The 21,158-nt window shown below is 36.3% G+C and overlaps 1 protein-coding gene across 5 annotated transcripts in view; it reads right to left on the bottom strand.

Moving 5' to 3' along the window:
- STXBP5 (syntaxin binding protein 5) overlaps positions 1–20,440 on the bottom strand; it is a 214,530-nt gene extending 194,090 nt beyond the window's left edge. For 2 of the 5 annotated variants that reach the window (XM_072643665.1, XM_072643662.1), the window contains exons 1-2: positions 19,882–20,440; positions 17,376–17,473 (exon numbers count right to left, since the gene is read on the bottom strand). In XM_072643665.1, coding sequence (XP_072499766.1) covers positions 17,376–17,473; positions 19,882–20,043 — 260 coding nt within the window. In that variant the 5' untranslated portion in view covers positions 20,044–20,440. The remainder of the gene's footprint in view (positions 1–17,375; positions 17,474–19,881) is intronic. The other 3 variants (XM_072643661.1, XM_072643664.1, XM_072643663.1) reach the window with 3 other exon arrangements.
- Positions 20,441–21,158: the final 718 nt, after the last annotated feature.

The following is a 21,158-nucleotide window of genomic DNA, read 5'->3' as shown; positions in this document are numbered from 1 at the left end:
CTATTCCTGTTCAGGGTGCCATTTCTAACTCCTACATAAAAACATCCAGAATTGTGACATTTATGCTGGACTATGTATGTTAGTTCCATTATTGCTAATGATGAAAACAGTTTGCATTAGTAATTCTTATAAGTCTTTTGCAATTTTCTTCTATTTTTTGTCCCTACATTTTCATCTTTGAGTAATGCCCTTTGCATGACTGCCTAGTTAGATCTCATACCAAGCTTTCTTTAAACTAGTTTTATACTCCATAACTTCTCTCTACTAAATGAAACAATACTGCTTGTAATCATCCATCAAAAACTTCATAAGAATGTATGTATAATCTTAAGTGGCATAGCCTTTGGCTGCCATAGCTATAAGTCACATGTTTGCTAAGATACCTTCCTGGCTCTTTTGGACTTCTTGTTGTGGCAACAGATTTACTGTGGTTAAACATTTGTACAAAATTATTATAATCGCTATCGATGTTATTTCTAACATTTTCTTTCCATTTCTTAATGCTGAATGTCTATTAAAATAGTTTTATATTGCACAATTTCAATTATATGCCAAATCTTTTTATTCTTTCTTCTTGCTTTTTACTGATTCTAATCTTTGCTCTGACAAATCAGTTGAAATTATTTATCATTAAGTACACAAGGCTAAAAAGCAATTTAATATACTTTGTAGCACACTTTAATTTAATATACTTTATGTGGATAAAGAGCTGAATTGAGAGTGGAGATTTAGGTTCAAGTCTAACCTCTAGCAGGCATTGGCTGCATAAATCCAGGTAAAATCACTTAATTTTTCAATGTCTGATAACCGTAAGTTACAAAATACTTGCTGATTTGAATTAGTAAAGGAGTTTCCTTACTCAGAGCTACATAAATGAAGTATTTGTGAATGCATGATTTCATTCAATGACTATTATTTCATTAGCATGAGTAATCACTACACTGTTACAAATATGGCCTACCAATTCTTTTTCCTAAAAAAAGTATCATGCTGTTAAGGTTTAAGGCTTCTCTGTAATCTTCAAGTTTTTGGTCTCTCTCATTCCTTTTTCCTAAACTTTGCTTTCCTAAAATGTCTTTCGCATCCTTATATTTTCTCATCTGTGCGCTTAAGTCATCAAATTATGACTTAATTTGGAGGGTCTTATCAAGTTTGAAAATTTCTCTTACCTTTTTTCCCTCTACAATTCCATGGCGACATTTTTGCAAGTACTTATCAGAATTGTAATACTAGATTACCAGATATTTCATGAAATAATGTTCCTTGTGATTAATTCTCCCATTTACCTGCAACTTTCTTTTTTCCATTTTTGTATATAGTAAGAATGTAAAGACTGATTTAATTCAGCAACTCCATCCACTTCATCAATGGATGAAGATCTTCCACTTAAGGGCATCAAAATTAAAGTTATTACAAATGATTCTTAGTTAAATTAAATACAGTTTGATACTTAATACCTTGTTACGTTTTCCTCCACTTTGCAGCTGTCACTACTGAAGTAGAAGGGTACTTCCCAGCACTGCATGGTGTTTTGCATTTTTCTTTGTTTCAGGGGTGCCCATGGCCAAAAGATTTATCAACTGACCAGCCTAGTGGTAATGAGCTTCTCTGTACTTCACTGGACTAATCCTCAGAAAATAGTCTGTTGTCATTCTCAAAGTCAATGAGAATGACAGAACCTGCCAGAGCTTACACTCCACCGGTATAGCCTTCAAGGTTACCCAGGGTCATCCTCACATGATGATGAGGCATCAAAGTAAGATTCTATGGAAAGCATTATAAAAAATACATAGCCATAGATTCTATCAAAAGCATACAAATATAATTTCCATTCTTAGATAAACCAACATATTTTTTAAAACAATATCACAGTATAAAAACTATAAAAAATGAAATGAAACTGAATACCTTTTATCCTTTTTACCCTTTTCAAAAGGGGAAAAAAATACCCTAAAAGGAAATCAATTTAGCACAAAAATATTGAGATGGCTGATGCCACTGGATTTATAGACACCTTTGGCAAGGCACTGCTGTGAAAAAGCAGAGTCACTGCCATTACAAGAAAAGATTATGTATTTTAAAGAAAGGGCAGAATTCATCATTCTCTACCACAGACAACCTAACCCAGAATGCCTTTAAAAATCAAGCAAGTCCACATATTTGGAAGGACAATGATGGGAAATAAGAATTATTAGTCTATAGTAATGAAAGAAAAACAAAACATAGTACTTATTAACTCTAGAACAAATATCATTTACACTCAAGTACCATACAAACATATTCACCTGGATATGCACACAGTTACAATTAACAAACTTGCAGCTTCTCTGTAATTCCTTGATTATTAAATACTGTTTTATAGCATATTTCCCACAACAGTTATTCAACAGTTCAAATCAAGCAAACATTTATCATGCATCTACTACAATACAAGCAAGGCCTTTTGCTAAATGCAGGAGGTAACAGAAATTTTAAAACCATACAGTCCCTGAACTTTAGGGACTATGACCTATAATGGGTAAGAAATATAAGATTTTAGCATTTTAGAAGTTTAAAAAAAAAAGGGTTGCTCCAGAGAGATACCTACATCCAAACAACAAATTATCAAAAAGAGATAAAGCAATAGCTATATACCTCATGAGTTTGTCTTTTATAAAGTAACTATTTTAGAGAAAATCAATGGAAGCAAGTAGTAAAGAGCCTGAGCACCAAAACCAAACTATCCAGGATACCTTTTTATACTGTCTATCTTAGGGAATATAAGCATAGTTGGTAACTATTAAACCTATTTTTAAAGTACATCTGCTGCCAGTTCCTGACTATAAGAAACATTCTTATTCTAAGCAAAACTGGAAAAAAGAAGGAAATTGAAGGTAAATGTGAGAAGAAATTTCACAAGAAAGATTATTTCACAAAATATTTGGCAATCTGGTATTGAACTTCTGATAATTATTTTCAAAAAGGCCACCATGAAAATAGTTTTTGCATATACATCAGTATTAATTGCTGAGGGCAAAAAAGTAAAGAAAAATATGAATTTTTTTCTCAAAAGGAAAACCTTTGTATGAGTTTATTAGAAGTCAATTTGCCACAAATCTATTGCTAATAATGGAATGACTCAGAAATTTTTACATATTCTCTACAATTGTTATCATTTCAGCTTGTCTCCTTAGAACATATCTAGAACTAGATTGCGCAATTGGTAGTGTGAAGAAGGGTATTGGGAGAAAGGATTTCCATAGATATTTAAAATTCAAAGCTGTTCTTTTAAAATAAATACTTACAGGCAAAAATATTTTCAAAAACTTATACTAGGTTTACAAAATAAATTTTTTAAAACAAAATAAGACAAAAGTAGTGATTTTGTAAAATTAAGATAACAAAATTGAGTTAAAAAGTTTAACTGTATATGGAGACAAAATTAATATATTAATAAGAACTGTTCCAAATAATAATCAATTATATAATATGAAAGCAGACAAAACTAAGCACATCAATATGTTAGTATTAATACACTAATACCATGAAGTCTCTCAAAACTACTAAGAACAGAAAAAAATTCCTAACCCAACAATTATTCTTCACATGAAACAAAGAATCATTATAGAAGGCTCTTATCTCCTTCCTTGGAATTTGTGTCTTAACACTAACAATTTCTGCTCAAATAACTTCTGAAAGAGTCAATGGCAAAATCATCAATAAATTTCCCCCAAGCACACACACAAGCATGTATAACCAAAGTTGTCTTAATTAACACACACATAACTATTTTGCATAATCCTCATTAAATATATTTAGTCATTAATAATTGGCTATACAAGTCTTTAAATATTTAATTCCTATATTAATTTCACAATGGCCACTATGGTTTCTTTCCTCCACATATGACATGATAATCTTTCATTCTGAAGATCTGTCTCATTTAAAACTATATTGTCCCTTACAAGTGTCAGATGACAACTCTTGTCATCTATTCATGAAGAAAACTTTAATTTCATCCTGACTACCAGAAAGCCAATTTTTATTAAGACATTCAATCATGAGTTGTTATTCCCTAAGAAAATTAACAATGAACTTTAATTTCTATACACAATGTTATTAAAATGGCACCTGAAACTCATTAAATATATTCTTATCAAAAACAAAATTCAAACAATAATAGATCTAGAGCTGGAAGGGACCTCAGCAGCAACATAGTCTAACATCCTCATTTTATAAATGAGGAAACTGCGGCAAAGCAGTATTAAGTAACTTGATCCAAGGTCAAACAGGTAGATGGTATCTGAAGTCAGAACCCTGACTCCAAAGAGAGTACTTGTTGTATTGTATTATGTTTAGCTTTTATATGCATGTGTGTATGTATATATACATATACATATGTATATATCTCACTTGCATTTCCACATTTCTCTTGTGAAACAAATTTTAAAAGAAAAACAGTTCAGCAAAAGAACACATCAAACATGTGATAGTGTACGTAATCTTCCACATTCTCAGAGTTACTCCTTCCCCTCCCTATTAGCTCTGTAACTAACAAAGGGATGTATGCGTTCTCAACTATCCTCTGGGGCTAAGTTGGCAAAGAATACACACCTAAACAAATTTCAAGATTTCATGAGAAAACCACATAGAAATCAATATTTGTGATCAGACATTTAAGACTGTGGATAACATAAAATAAGACTAAACCAATGGGCTACTGAGCCACAATAAATGAAAGGTGTTAAGTAATAAATCTTCATATAAATTAAAATCCATCACAAAGCATTTACCACTAAGCATTCACTATATGCCAAGAAATACACTAGGCTCTAGGGATGTAAATAAATAGGAATAAGACACTGTACTTCCAAGTAGCTTACATTCAACATAATTTCATAGAAATTAACAATTAGCACCTCTTTTCACCAGAGAAAAAAAGTTTAAGAAAATTTAAAATGAGTTAAATTAAAGCAGAGAAAATTTAAGTTAGATATATCAAATTCTCACAAAAAGAGGCCTTCATTAGCATTGGGAGGCAGGTTTTTAAATCATTTTATGAATTAGGAACAGATTTAAATGAAGTACAATTAAAGAATGAAGTGCTAGATAACTTTTAGGAGCATTTTCCCAATCCATACACTTTAATGATTACAGGTTTCAAAAAAAAAAATTAGTCTTATTAACACAAGTGTAGTATAGAGGGAAAAATACTAATTTCAAGTTAAACAACTGGCTTCAAATCCTAAATGCTACCTAAGTAAGTAGCTATGGAACATCAACAAATCACTTAATTTCCCCTTAGCCCAGTTTTCTCATTATATAAAATAGGACTAATAATACTTGTCTATCTACACAGGTCATTGACAGTCATGAGGGGTAATATGTTATAGTGAATAGAAAATCTAGCTCAGAAGTTGGTTCAAATTCTTTCAATGACAGAACAAATCATTTAATCCTTCAGTGTCCTAGACCAGAGATGTGAAATAGATTATCTGCAGGCCACGTGTGGCTCACAACAATCTCAAGAGGCTCCCAAACCAGATTAAAATATAATTGAGAAATATTTAACAAAATTAACAAAAATACAACAAATCATAGATAACAGCGATACGTTGTTTTCTAAGTCATTATGAGGCCTGCAGGGATCCTTATGTATGCCACCCCACCCACTCATTTCTTGTTTGATTTAGACATCAATATCCTAGATAACTTGAAGGCTTTTAAGTTACAAAACAGTTTAAATTGGCAAGAAAACATGTAGAGTCCCCAATTCCCTACACTAATGAAATCCCGAATCTCCCAAAAGAAAAAAAGTATACCTCATAGCACTGTTCTAAGGATTAAAAATTAGAATTATGAGAACAACTATTTTCATTACTACGAATTTTTAAATGGAAACAATAATCATTAAACAGAGATTGTTTTTGCTACTTTAAACAACAAATTGTGGTACCAGATAGAAAAAGCAGTTTAACTAAAAGAGTCCTAATTTGTTGTAGACTATACATTTACCTTTAATGTTATTTAAATACTTTGTCCTCTTACTATGCATGAAAGCAGGGGAGATATTGATAAACTAGAGAACATTCAAAAGAGAGTAATCAAGGCAATAAAGACATTTAAAACCATGCAAACAATGCCTTTTGTTGAAAGATCTTAGGATATTCCAACTTCTAAAAAGCAAATAGCAGCTTTCAAGTATTTAAAGAGTTGTCAAATAAATGAAGGATCACACTGTCCTACAAGTCAGTTAAAAAGAATTTATTAATCACTTACTATGTTTCATGCAGGGAGATAAATTTAAAGCTCAACATAAGAAAAAAATTCTTCATAAGCACAGGCAACAGAAAATAGAACAGACTGTCTCCAAAGATGGTAAATTTCTATAAAGTATTTTATAAGTCATGAAGTACTAGTTAATATCCTTTCAATATAATATAGAAAAAAATGGAGCACACTAATTTTCTGATGTCCTTTCTGGATATTATCTCCTTCTGGATTTTCATAGTGCTGCTCTTCCTTGGTTCTATCTGTGTAGCCACCACTGCTGTTTTCTTTGCTGAATCGTGCCATTTTTTTAGCTACAGGAATACTGCAAGACTCTATCGTGGCCCTCTTCTATCTCTATCACCTTTCTCAGTGAGCTCAGTTCCCATGAGTTCAGTTATCATCACTATGCCATCCAGTTTAAAATGTCCAACAGGGTGATGAACATGGGCCTGGAGCTGAGGAAACTAAGGATGAATAAATAAATTGGAAATCATCTGCAAAGAGATGACAATTTAATCCATGGGAGCTGATGAAATTATCAAGTGAGATAATATAAAAGGAAAAAAGAACTTTGGGATATCCCCAGTTAATGGGCATGATGTGGATAAAGATTTAACAAAAGAAGCTGAGAAAAGGTGGTCAAACAGGTAGGAGGAACCAAGAGAGAACAGTCTCAAACCCCCAAACAGGAGAAAGTACACAGATGGAAACATTCAAATATTAAAGAGACATCAGGGATAAATATTTTTGAATATTACAAATTTTGTTCCCTGACAGAAACTCTCCCCACCACCTAAACCAGATTAGCATTCACATGTAAAATTATAAGAAAAATTATAAGCTCAATAAAATGGGCCTTTGTCCTCTAACCAAAAAGGACAACCCCTACTCAAAGCCTTTTGTACATATCACTCTATTTCATGATATAGTACTTTTTAATCTGAATGAGCCTAAGTAAAAAATACATTAAATAGTAGCTGTAAAAACAGAAATGCTATTTACAATGGTGGGGTAAACTACTGATTAAAAGCTGAGGGGGTAGGGGAAGAAGAGGGTGGTGAAAATGTGAGAGGAAGTCCCTCTTTCTTTTAAGAGTATTATCTATTTGTTCACTAAATCAAAGTAAAAGGTACAAAGCTTCTACAAACATAAAAAGGATTAAATGGATGACTTCCTTTCTTCTCTTTAACTTCTGTTCATATAAGCCAAAGCTGAAGTTGGCCAAAACACATACCTGCACTGTTAACCTTCTTACTTAAATGCAAACCAGTAACTCTGGAAAAATAGTAGTAAAAATATGTCCCATTCTCTTGTGTTTCTTTACGTATTGCCATTATAGTGCTATCAAGAGTTTCTGTTTGGTTAAAAAGAAAGTCATAATCTATAGACCTCTTCTATGAACCTTCTTTACCAATTTCATTAATATGATGATAACACTAATATAAGATGTTATTTGATAATGCTTGCCCTGATATTTTTATATTTGTTTACAATTCAATTTTGCTCAATAACATGTACATCAACTACATACCTGAAATAAATGTAATAATTGTTTTTAAATATTATTTAAGTGAAATTTATCTACTTAAAAATTAAGAAAGCTAGGAAATAAGGTAGGATTTAGCTACATAACTCAGGAGATTCGCCTTTAATGAAAATGGAGCTTTCCTTTTATTCATGCTACCCTTAAAAAGCTAAGGATTAGGAGAGTAGTGGTACTTTTTTAAAAAATTGGAATGACAGCCCTTTTCTCACCAGCTTCGATCTGATGCCTAATAAAAACTCCAGTCCCGTATTTGCCTACAGGGCATTTCCACTCCAGTAGCATTATAAATTTAAAAAACCAGAAGCTCAAAGTTCATCTTATCCAACCTCCTTTTTTCATAGATAAAGAAACTGAGGCCCTCGGAGGCTAAATGAGTTTCATACAGTCCCATAGGCAAGAAGTGGTACTGCAATTTGAACGGAGGTCTTGACAACAAATCCGGTGCAGTTTCCACTGCACCATGATGCCTTAATCAAAGTTCAAATTCAGAATGTTTAAAACAAATTTTTTCTTCTCAAACCAACTTCATCTCCCCAACATCATCACTTTTTCTCTTCCATTTTTCCTGTCTCCTAACCTTCACATTATCCACAACTATTTTTCACACTCTACAATCAAGTGCTTTCTGATCTGTTGCTTCTCCATTCCCATTACCAGTGTCTAAACTTAGACTTTCACCATCTCATGAATGACCATGAAGTATCTTTTCCTCAGGTCTTTCTTTTCTACTATTCCAAATAACAGAATTTTAGAGGTAAAAGAAACTTTAGAGATCATCTAGTTCAACTGTCTCAATTTACATATAAGTAAATGGAAGCCCTCAAAATGATAAATTATTTGCCCTAAAGTCACATCATTCTACACCACAAACCTACTGGTCATTAGAAAACACTGCATTTATAACATTCTCCCATTTAAATCATAAATTGCTCTTGACTGCTATATTGATTTCAGGTTGGTATTTAGCCATTCAATTAATTATATTTTATTATGAAAAATCATAGAATCCTTCAACTCCCTTCTCCTGTCTAAGATTTCCAACTCCAATTCTTCTTACAATATCTAATAAACCTAATCAATTATTTCTAATAACCCTGTCTAGACTGCCCTCCCTACCTCTAACCTCTTAGGCAATCATAATCCTAACACTTCCTTGAAAGCTCCCTATTCTGTGAAGCCTTTTTAATCCCAGCAAGATTATGTCCCTTTAAGATTTTCTGCAGTCTTCTGTTGCCCTGAATTCTGCAACTATTTGATATTATTATATCTCATATACCTAACTAGACTGTAAGGGGAGGAGTCATTTATTTCTTTCTAGCCTTCACAAAAGACAACAAAAAACTCCTATGCTATAGTCATCTTCAAAAGCTTAAGGCTATAGTATACTGCAATTCAAAACAAAGAACAGATTCCATATCAAATTGAAGTACCACTATTGAACTGAATTTTTATATTCCATAAAAACAAACCAAGAGACCATCAGACAAATGCTACATTTATCTAATAATATTTGTGTAATTTAAAAACTTAAATGAATTCACTATCTAAATCTATGAAAACTGACTACTAGCCAGACATGGTTAAAGGGAAAGGGGAAGGGAAGAAAATTTATTACTAGAGCTTTCTGAAGATACCTTCAACACCCTCCAATATACTGCATATGGTTACATACAATATGAACTAGCTTGGGGTTCTTCTGATATTAGGGAGAATCTAAAGATATCAGAGGCAATCATGAAATTTTATTTCACCAAAACCCTCTTGATTTTATGCATGTGCAAATGATAATTGCTATTTCCTTTATTTTCAACCAAAACACTTTCAAATCCTCTTCTGAAGCCAAGAAATTTAGGATTTAAACATGCATTTTATGATGTTTTTAATGTTTCCATATATGAATTCAATAAATATGCTAAAACATTAAAGTACTCAGATTTTCATCATTTCTACTCTATAGACATTATGAAATAAATCCAGCAATACTGCTTTTATTTTATTTAAGGTACTTCGACTTTGAATAGTCCTCAAAAACATCTCCAATATTATTAACTCAGAGATTACAGAACTAAGTGCTCCACTTGCTGAGTGTATTCAAGGCATGCCTTATCCTACAACATTTCAGAATTAAGACTATGGGGCTAATGTCAGTTCACTCAGGCTTAGGAAAACAAAGAAGTTCACAGCAAAAACTGATAAGGTTCTATTAAAGGACACAAAAAAGAGGCATAACCATCTGCCTTGTCATCACAATTAAGGACTACTGGACATTTCCATCTGACTTGTAGCTGAAGCTTCCTAATATGTTGTTTCCCTCTATTAGAATGCTGAGGTCAAGAGCAGGTAGTCTTTTATATTTGTATCCCCAGCACTTGACCCATTTACACATTCATTTGTCTAATAATCTAATATTACATAATCCAAATTCCTATCTCAATCTTCCATCAGTCCTAAGATCATTCTTCCTCTTTTCTCAAAGACATCAGGATCTGACTCAGATTCTTCCTCAACTTCCCCACTCCACTCCCAATGCCCACCCTCATACTGATGTAAGTTTAGATGAACCCTCCAAAACCCTGTATCCCCAATTCATTTAATTTTCCTCAATTCCCATAACCTACATCTTTAGCATCCCCAGCAACTCTTAGGGATGATCATATCTTCAATTTCATTATTACCAGTTATTATGGTAGAATGTAGGTTCCTCAGAAGCAAAGAATGGTTCATATTTTTGTCTTTGTATCTCTTCCATTTAATAAGCAGCTGGCTCTTAGTAAGTACTTAATGAAATGTAATAGCTATTAACCAACGGGTAAGTATCTCCATGATCCAGAACTCTAAAATTCCTCTTCTGGTCTCAGTCTCCTAGTCCTTCCACCTCTATTTCAGCTAAACCTATTCTTCATCCTCAGTATGACTTCTAATCCCCCCCAATCTTCTCCTGTTTTCTAAAACTATATCACCTCACCTCTAGCCTCAATCTCCTTCCTTCCCACTTTTAGTCTTGATCCTATGGTTGACCAGTTCTACTATACACATTAAACTCTATCTTGACTCCCTTACCATCTCATTCCATTTGATGCTCAAAGTTTGCCAAACCTCAATGCTGTATTAACACCCTACAATTCACTATGTCTGCTTCTGCTCGTTGATACCTGCATGCTACAGATGAAAGTCAAGGCAACATGACTATCACAAACCCCATCTCTTTTTTTCAATGCCCCTATACCCACCATTTCCTCTCAGCACAGAACCATGCTTCCTGTTTTACAAAGAAAAGTAGTTCACTGTGAACTTTTTTTTTGATATGCTATACCTCAAAACCCTCAACATCATTCCCTAGTTTCTTCTCCTTTACCCTGACCTTTCAGAAAGAAGTGACTCCTTCACCTTGTATATTTAATTAGATACCCTCTCACTTCTTTGAAGATTTTAACCTTCAAACATTCTTCTTCCCTGACATCAATCTCTTATCTTTTTACCCATTATCAATCTGTTTTTCCTACACTCTAAAATCCTGCCCAGAGCTCTAAAGATTTAAAAAAAAAAAAATCTTTCTTTTGACCCCAGTATCCTTTGAGATATCTGTCCCATATCACTTGGATTAAAAAAAAAAAAAACCTTCATTAAGTCTAAGATGTAGGAAGTATGGTTGAATAGCAATTCTGAAAAAGATCTAGGAATTTTAATGAACTGAAAGCTCAATGAATCAGCAACCCAAAAAGTTGATATTGATAAGCTAGAGAGCTTTGAGAATAGCAAACAGGATGGTAAAAAACTTTGAATACATGTCCTATAAAGATCAGCTGAAAGAACTACCTGGAAAAGAGAATATGAAAGGGGACATGATAACTATCTTCAAGTGTATGAGGTATATGAAGGGCTTTATGAAGGATTTTAAAGTTGAGGAAGAATTAGATTTGTTCTCTTTGGTTCCAGAATGAGAAGCAACAGGTGGAAGTTGCAAAGAGGTAAACTTAAGCTTGATATGGGGAAAAAAACCCAACACACACACAACCTCACCCCACCCACCCACCCAATCTTCCTAACAGAGGCCTCCAAAAGTGGAATGGGCTGCTTCTGGAAAGGGTGGGCTGTCCTTCTTTGAAGTCCTCCAAACACAGGATGGACAACTACTTGTCTGGCATGTCACAGCAGGAAATTCTTTCATGTATGGCTTGGACTAGAGAACCAATCAGGGGCCTTCCAAATCTCAAATTTTGTAATTCTTTTCTCTTTCACAGTCACATTCCTCAGAAGAGTTTTTTTGTATTCATTGTCTCCATTCCCTCCTCTCAACTTTTTCTAACCCTGCAATCTAATTTCCAACACTACCACTCAAATGAAACCTTTCTTTCTCTAAGATTACCAGGAATCTCAACTGCTAAATGAAATGGCATTTTCTCAGAGTTCACTGTACTTTATCTCTCTGGACCCTTTTATACTGACATCTATGCCCTGTTCTTGCTACATCAACCTCCCTCACTTGAGTGGGACAGCTGCTCTTTGGATACTCCTACTACCTATCCAATTATTATCTTCTAAATCCTGCCACTGGAATTCGATGACTGACCTCATGTAACTCTGCCTCACTTAAATCCAACACAATGCACCTAGGAGTGAAGACATCATTTTCATTGGTCCTCTTTGAAAAAAAAAAAAAAAGACAAATAACAACCACCACGTCATAGTAAATCAGCCAGGCTCACAACCTCAGCCATTTTTATCTCTTATCTATATTTAATAAGTTATTAAATCTAACCAATTTAAATCCCTCGCATCTGTCCACTTCTCCCATTCATACCACAATCTAGTTTAGACACTCACCATTTCTTGCTTGGACTACCACAATATCTTCATCTCTTGACTCAAGTCTCTTCCTTCTGCAATCCATCCTTCACACAACTGCCAACCTAACATTCCTAAAACAGAGATGTGACCACATCTCACTCTAGCCCAAAAACCATGAATGGCACTGTGTTTCCTCTAAGATAAAATACAAAATCCTTAATCTCCCATTTGAAGCAATTCAACTTGTCCTCAAACTGTCTTTCTACTTTGTTATTAAATTACTCCTTCCTTCATAAACCATGTTTTAGTCATGCAATCCTACTAGCTATTCTCTAAACTCTATATTCTACTCCCATCACCATATCTTGCATAGACCCCATGCTTAGAATGCAATCCTTCCTCCTCATACCATTTTAGAAAACCTCACCTTCTTACTTTCAGTTTAGAGCCTGCTCCCTCCTCATATTATTATGTGTTTATAAACTGGCTGTACTCCAGCACACTTCCATCACACCAAGTAGAATATAAGTTCAAGGGCAAGGACCGTTTTTTTCTTTGAATCTGCAGTGACTAGCACATAGTATGAAATTAATAAATGTTTTCTCAGTATAAAGACATTATAATTAATACAGGATTAATATAGCTAGAAGAAAAGATATCACAAGAAAGCAGTCCTAATGAAAGGAAAAAACGTAGAGAAATTAATGTCAAGAAAATATTAAAATATTCTCATTTGGCAACTGTTATAATTTTACAAATTAATCAGAAATTTAATATTTCATAAATATAATCTTTGTACAGTTGATGGATTTCTAAGAGATTTCCAGCTATGCCATTAGCTGTTCTTCAGTTATGAAATGGACACAATATCACACAATAAAACCTTTTAAGACACTCAATAAAAGGATCTATATAAACATAGTAAATTGAGCCGTTAGGTTACATAAGAGATCGAGAAATAATGATGATATATTTACATATCTAAAAAACTATATCCTGTTGTCATTTTTTTTAACAAACCAAATTCATAAATTACTGCAATACTGCAAAAGTTCATTATTTTATTGGCAAAGATATACCTTCTAATGATGCTATAGGTGGTCATGAGTTGTTGTGGTTAAAGAAAAAAAATCCTCCAAGAGCTCATATCCTGGTGATTGGCCTCTCAAATTTATCTAAGCTCTTCCAATAAGAGACACAATATGTCTAGGCTCATAGGTACATAAAACCAGAGCTGAAAGAGAACTTAAGAAGCCATTTAGATCGACACACTCACTTCATGGATTAAGAAATCAGAGGTCCAAAAAGGTTGTAACTTGCCCAAGGTCATAAAGGTAATAAGTAGCAGAGGAAAAACTTGAACTAGGGTCCTTAGCCTCCAGAAATCGTATTCTTTTCACTGTAACATAAAGTTTTGGGTATCAAAGTAGCACTTTAGTGGCATATTTTAACATAAAGCCAATTAGTTCTCAGCATTTCAGACTTGAAAGCAATCTCAATGGCCATCTAGTCCAATCCATATTTGAAAAGAAATCCTTTCTATAAAATACTCAATAAGACTGATATGAAGACCCAGAATGGTCTTTCTTCCTTTTGAAAAGGTCTATTTTTCTTATTTATTATCCAGTTTTGCCCTTTAAGGCCCACTTCCTTCCTTTTTTCCTTCCCTCCTCTTCTTCAGTCCACAAAAGATATTACACCCTTACCTGGGGGTGCTCTGCCCAAAGAAATGTAAATTTTGATCCTGGGCTTTACAGGCTAGATTTCTTTCTTAGGGACTATGCCTTGAAGTGAAATCACTCTAGCTCTCAAAGATAGGCTAACCTCAGGTCCCAGCCCAATTTGGATCCTAGTTTTGGGTACCCGGATGGTTCAGAGTGAATGTAAATAGCAATTGTTTCTGTTCGGGTCAGAAACCCTAAGGGACTCCCCTACCAGGTTGATATTTTTTTCCTTTTTTTGACTGGGTAAAAGAGGCCATTCTCTGCTTCATTTCTTACCTAGCCTTAATCACTAAATGGGCATTACATCAGACAAAATGAGACCTCAGATCTTAGCTTAATGAGGCCAACATCTCTTACTGAATCTAGGGCCATTTCAGTTGTCCAGATCTATGTCTTGAAACTGGACCCAAATGGCTCCTGAGAAGAAAGTGAGGTTGGTAACTTGGCACAGCCCTTCCTCGCTTAAATCAAATTCACTTGCAAATCATGACATCACGTTCCTGACATCATGGTCCTCTTAAAGAAACAACAACAACGATTATGGCATAACTCTTCCTATATACTAGATATATTCCAGTTAAAAATAGTGTACAAACTCACAATACTCCCCAATTGTCTTATAATTGCACAAATGCCTTATCTTCATTTTTTCATGTACACTTAGTAAGAACTATATCTGCAGGTTCCCTTTCCTCTACTCTCCCCCACCTCAACCTCTGAGCCTAAGTAGTAAATACCCTTAAAATACATAGAGAGGGTGTCCCAAAAGCCTTAGTGCAGTTTTAAGCTATCTGAAACTGTGCTAAGTTTTGGAACATCTTATATACCTTCAAATGTACAAGGAAGAAATTACTTTGTAACTCAATCAGGATTTGATGTTTTGATACAAATTCATAAGTAACATTCACTTGTAATCACACTACTTTAATAAAAGGACAAAACTACTTATGAAATTCAAGAATCTTTCAAGAAAAAAATCCAGTATTAATTCAAAGAAACAAAAAAAAGTCACACAAAAAAATTGGTCATTAGAAAAAGAACAGAAAAATACCCTTTCAAACATCTGATTTAATTAAACTTTAGTAAATATGTTCTAGTAAAAAAAAAAGCTGCATGCCTTAAATAGCTGGAATATAACAATGCACAACTGAAATCACTATACCAAGTGCTATAATATCATCGATACTCTCTGATGCCCAAAGAATAAGCTTTCAGTTGTTATCTCTCCTTAATTTCAAAAGACAAAAAAGGAATTCCTTATCAGGAACATTCTTCAATGTCAGATATAAAATTATTTAGATAATTGAGACCAAGTACTGCACCCTAAATTATTTAGAAATTTCAAGCAAAAGTAGCTTTTGCACTGATATTGAGATACACAGTCTGTTGTTTAAACAAATAATCCAAGTGTTTTATGAAAGTAGATCTAGTATAGTGAGACTGTGGACTTATCCTTAAATATTATAATATCTATGGACTAACTACTATAGTGGTACTATGAATAGCACACCTTATTCAGTGCAGTCATAGAAAACATGCCAAGAAAATTGGAAGATGTTACTGCCTACATTTTAAGATGTTAAAATTAACCATAAATGAAATTTAAATTATATCTTGATTGCTGTTTAGTGCTTCTCCTAAAGCTAAAACCAGACAAACCCCAAACAACAAAAAGTAAATAACTTTGTTTAATGAGATGATTATTATTGCTTGTACTAGTGCCTTTTCACATTCCATTAATATCATACTATCTAGCATTGGATAGGAAAAAAGCTATTTTACTATCATTTGTATAATACACAAATGATTGAGCTTGAGCTAAAGGTAAATTTTGACAATAAATGTATCTGCGTTATTAATTGATACAGTTATTAATAATACATAGTATAATAATATAGTATAAAGATAAATACCTAAGACAAATATTTGAAAATGAAAACTGTCTTTCTAGATAACTCAAATCAGAAGAAATTCTGAATAGAAATAATTATTTTCTATAAAATGTAATCTTCAAAAAAGACAGGAAGGAGTTTGGAAAAATTTTACCAAATAACGATATTTTATCTTTCTTTGGATGAACTATTAGCAATGCAATATATTTCTTTTCTGTGGCAGTTTTTTCCTTTTCAAAACAACTAACTAGATTAAATATTTTTTATATACTAATTTTTACAGAATATAATAAGCATTTAGAAGGGCCTTTTCAAGGCAAAATTGTTTTGTTTTTTTAGCCCTCAGCATTCCATATTAATTACAATGGGATGACTTCAAATTGACAAGAGTTGGAATATCACCTTTTAATAAACCAATTTTCAAATCCCAGATTCATTTAAGATAGCATTATACTTTAATATTTAACAACAGTCAATGTATAATGTAGTTCCTTAATATTTGCAAAGAATTTTACATATACTACATTTGATCACAATCAACCACCTTGTAAGATAAAAACTTCAGGCACTGTCATTCCTAGAGAAAAGGAGACTTCAGAGAGGTTTAAATTTATCAGCTAGAAAGTGTCAAGTGTCAAGAAATGAACTCTAAGTCTCTCTCTCTCTCTCTCTCTCTCTCTCTCTCTCTCTCTCTCTTAATATTTAGTACACCATGATATTACACTAATACATACAATACTTAGGAAACTAATGAAAATATGAAGATTTTATTCCTTTATTTAATAAATAGAAATTCTTCAAACTTAACTCCTTCAATGGTTTAAAATATGTGTTGAACCATAACTTTACAAACAAATGCTATTAAACTATTTCCACTTCACTTCTTAAACTTCTAACTCTTTTCAAAGAAAGCTGAAAACTACTCAACCTTAACCTTGTGTACGTGAATAAAAACTATAAACCTACGAATGAAAACATCAAGATCAGCAAGATACACATAATCCTAGACTAAGAGCAATCACCAAGGTTAGTACAACCCTCCCTTCTCCCTCTATTAAACACCTGATTTTCACTTTCTGAATTTAACAGGAGGCAACTCTAATTGCTCAGATGCAGTTAGAGAAAAGTTAGACAGAATAAGGTCAAATTTTAAAACTTAAAATGAAAGGATACAGTCTTAAAGCACCAGTCTGAGTTCCAACTGCCAGGATCTTCTGCACAGGATCAAAAGCCAAGGCTGAGGGTTGGTAGGGGAATCCATGGCGAACAGTCTTGGGATGAGGAAGTGATGAAATCAACAGCAATAAAGGACAAACAAAAAAAGGGGGAGAAGGAGGATTCATTATCACATATTAGAAGAGGATATGAAATCTATTTAAAAAAAACAAAACACAAACATTACTGTCCAGAACACCTATTCATGTTCAGAAACAGAAGTTGTTCAAGACTGGCAAAAAAGCAACAATATGTGAAATTGTGATTTCAGTGTAATGCCTCAAATGTTGTCCCCTTGAACATCTTCCCTTTGGATATCTTCTTTTTGGAGTGGCAAAAAAAAATGCCTGTAATTTAAATCATGGGGCAACTTTTGCACATATAAAAGAAGACTGAAAACTTCTAATCAAATACTCAACTGCAAATGAAGACATTAAAGTTATTAAAGAGACATTGAAGAACAAGTTCCATCTTTCTTAGTCAAATCGAGTTCTATAATAGAAAAAAGAGACACTTTTTCTCTCTCCCAGGAGCCTGTTTTCTAAAAAGCACTACTACTCTATTTTAGGAAAATGTTTAAAATGTATTATCTCAAACCACTCCTTCAACAATGATGTTTCTATGTGATTATTAGTTTGCAACCTTAAACCCTAACAGGAGAATATTTATTTTAAACAAATTAATGGGTGAGACTAATGTGGAAAAGGCTTATTCATTTCCAACATTAAGTATCTCCCTTAGGCAAAGCACTGTGCTAGGTGCTAAGAATACAAAACACAGAAGAACACAATTCCCTCACTCCACCATCTAAATAGCTAATGGGGGGTGGGGAGACTTAGAGACAAATAAATATGATACTTAGAATGTGTTTAAGGCAAAGGATGAATCTACAGAAAAGACAAGAGAAGTATCCGCAGGAGTTTTTAAGGGGAAAGCCTGTTTTTCCAAAGCAAAATGAAAGTCATCATCAACAATTTTTCTCCTTAGACTATCTAGGTACTGGCTACCAAAATCTATGTACAAGTCTATTTTAAAGCTGTATTTAACTTTCTTCCATATTGTTTTAAAACTGCGTACTCTACTATATACAGAATGCCTTTTCTGGAGAAATAGTGTCAGGCATACTTGGGCTAAAACAAAGCAATCACCTTTTACTTCAACATTTTTCAAGGGAATGGCAGAACTCAACACAAGTACATCTAATTATGATGTTGCTTTTATTAAGTCCATAATAAAGACAGAGTAATAACGCTAAAGGTATATTTGTACATCCTCAAAATAGTCTGTCTATATGAAGGCATGAGTTTATTTCAGACGACAAAAAATGTCAATATGCAAATTAATTTGCATGTCTCATTGAACAAGGAACTAATCTGCTGCATCATCCTTCCTGAACTTAAGGACTTTGGCGTGTGATTATGACACCACTACAGGAAAGAGTCCCAATATTAACTTTTTACACCCACACCACCAAAAAGGATCCATAAATTCAAGTTAGAAGTCATCCGCAGAACATTTTAAAAAAGAAAATGCAAGGCACAGGTGAATGCCAAATTTGCTAATTAAGTCTGGCTGTATGTTAACCAATCTTCATTAGAAGTTATTTCCAAAGGAGGCCACAAGGGTTTTATGGTTATGCATTATGCTTTAAATACAAACACACATACACATAAAACCATTCCAGGTTATTGCAACTGCTGCTTCCAAATACCAACTTAATGGTCAGCATTATAAATGAGGCAATCTTGGAATCACTGTTGCATTAAGGAAGGGTCGGGAGAGTTCTCGGTAAAGAAGTTGGGGGAAATAGTCTCCTAAAAGGCTTTTAATCACAAAGTGTTTTCTAGGGTCCAATAGATATGGGAGGGAGGAGGGAGAGGGAATCCTCTAAGCGGGAGAGGAGGGGGGTGATTAGATAGAGAGGTGATTAGACAGAAAGATGAATAGAGAGATGGATAGATTAGTAGAGAAAAACAAATTTAGATATGGATAAGTAGACAGATGAACAATTAGATAAATTAAATACAGAGATAGATAGGTGGATAGACGGTTAGATAGAAAGATGCATAGATACATAAAGATACATAGACAGATACATAAAGACATGAGGGGGGGAGTGGTGGAAGAGATTGAGAGAATAAGGGAGTGACAGAAAGCGAGAGAGAAAAGGAAAGTGGGTGCAAGAGAGACCCAGAGAGAACGAGAGAAAAAGAAAAAGAGGGCTAGATCGAGAAAGAGAGAGTTAGTGCTAGAGAGGAGAGAGGAAGAGGAGAGAGGGCGAGGAGAAGAGAAGAAGAGGAGAGGGGGGAGGGGAGGGAAAGACAGACAAGGAAACTCTGGAGCGCGGCCGGAGAAGGGAGTCCTCGGGCTCCCCGCTGCGCAAGGCCAGACCCGTGCCCAAGCCTCCCCTTGGGGGCACTGCCCACACGCCGGGCCGGCCGGGCCGCCCCCTCGGGTCAGTCACCTTGCACAGCTGGAAGTGCTCGGACTGGAGCGTCTCCTGCACTTCGTTCTCCCGACTTCCAGGCGGCTGCTGCTGCTGCTGCTGCTGCTGCGAGGACGACGACAACGACGACGAGCCGGCTGTCAGGCCGTCCAGCACCTTCCTGATGTTGAATTTCTTCATGGTCTCCCCGGGCGCTCCCTTTTAAAGCCCAGCCTTCCTCCTCCTCCTCCTCCTCCTCCTCCTCCAGCGGCGGCCGCGGCCTCCCCCCGGCGCCTCCGCGGCCCCCAGCTAGAGGCTCAGAAGGCGGGCAGCGAGCGTCGTCCCCCGCGGACGTGGAGCGGGGGCGGGGGGAGGGCGAGCCCCGGCGGCAGTTTTGACAGAATGGTCAGAGACCAGAAAACGGTGGGAGAAGAGAAGGAGGGTATGCGGGGGACGCAGAGGAAGGAAGGAGGGGGTGAAACCCCGCGACGACGAGAAACCCCCGAGAGGGCAGCCCGGCCGCCGCGCCCAGACAGACACCCAGACGGACAGACGGAGGCCCGGCTCGCCCCTTCCAGCGGCTCCCCGACTGCTGTGTGTCGGCTGCCGGCGCCGCAGCCGCCGCCGTCTCCTTCTCCTCCCCTCCGCTGGGAGGCAGCAGCGGCAACGGCAGCAGCAGCGCCCGGGGACAGCCGAGCCCGCCCGACCCGCCCGCAGGCTCGCCCCACCAGCCCCTTCACCTAGTGGCGGAGCGGCTCCCGACAGCGCCGCCGCCCGTCGCCATCCCCTCGGCCGCCGCGGCCGCTGCCGGAGCAGCCGCCGCCGAGTCCATGACGCTTCCCCCGCCTGCCCGCCTCAGCTCCCCTCCGCCGGCCCCCCGCGGCTCGCGCTCAGCAGCCGACTCCGGCAGCCGCCGCAGCTGCGCCGCCCCCTCCTCGCCCCGCCCTCCGGGCCCCCGCCCCCGCAGCGTCGCCGGCAGTTCCTTCTCCCTCTCGGAGGGTGCGGGTGTCAGGGTCAGAGTCTGCCTCCCACCCGGGGCCGCTCGCAGCGGCGCTGCCTTTCCGACCCGACCCGACTCGAATCGAATCGCCAATCCTGACACTTCCTTCCTCCTCACTGCTCGCTCAACTGGCTGGCCCCACAGACGGGCAAGCACCTCCCGTCCCCGCCTGGCCGCCTTCCTGCTTCTCCTAGCCCCGGCCAGCTACGCGACTCTCCGCACTGGGCACCAACGCCCGGAGGAGGAGCAGTCACCACAGCTAACTGCGGCCGCCGCGGCAGCAGCTGCTGGGCGGCCGCGGAGCGGAGCTGCCGAG

This window comes from Notamacropus eugenii, chromosome 2, assembly GCF_028372415.1.
Source record: "Notamacropus eugenii isolate mMacEug1 chromosome 2, mMacEug1.pri_v2, whole genome shotgun sequence".
NCBI lineage: Eukaryota > Metazoa > Chordata > Mammalia > Diprotodontia > Macropodidae > Notamacropus > Notamacropus eugenii.
This window is presented reverse-complemented; position numbering and strand designations above follow the sequence as displayed.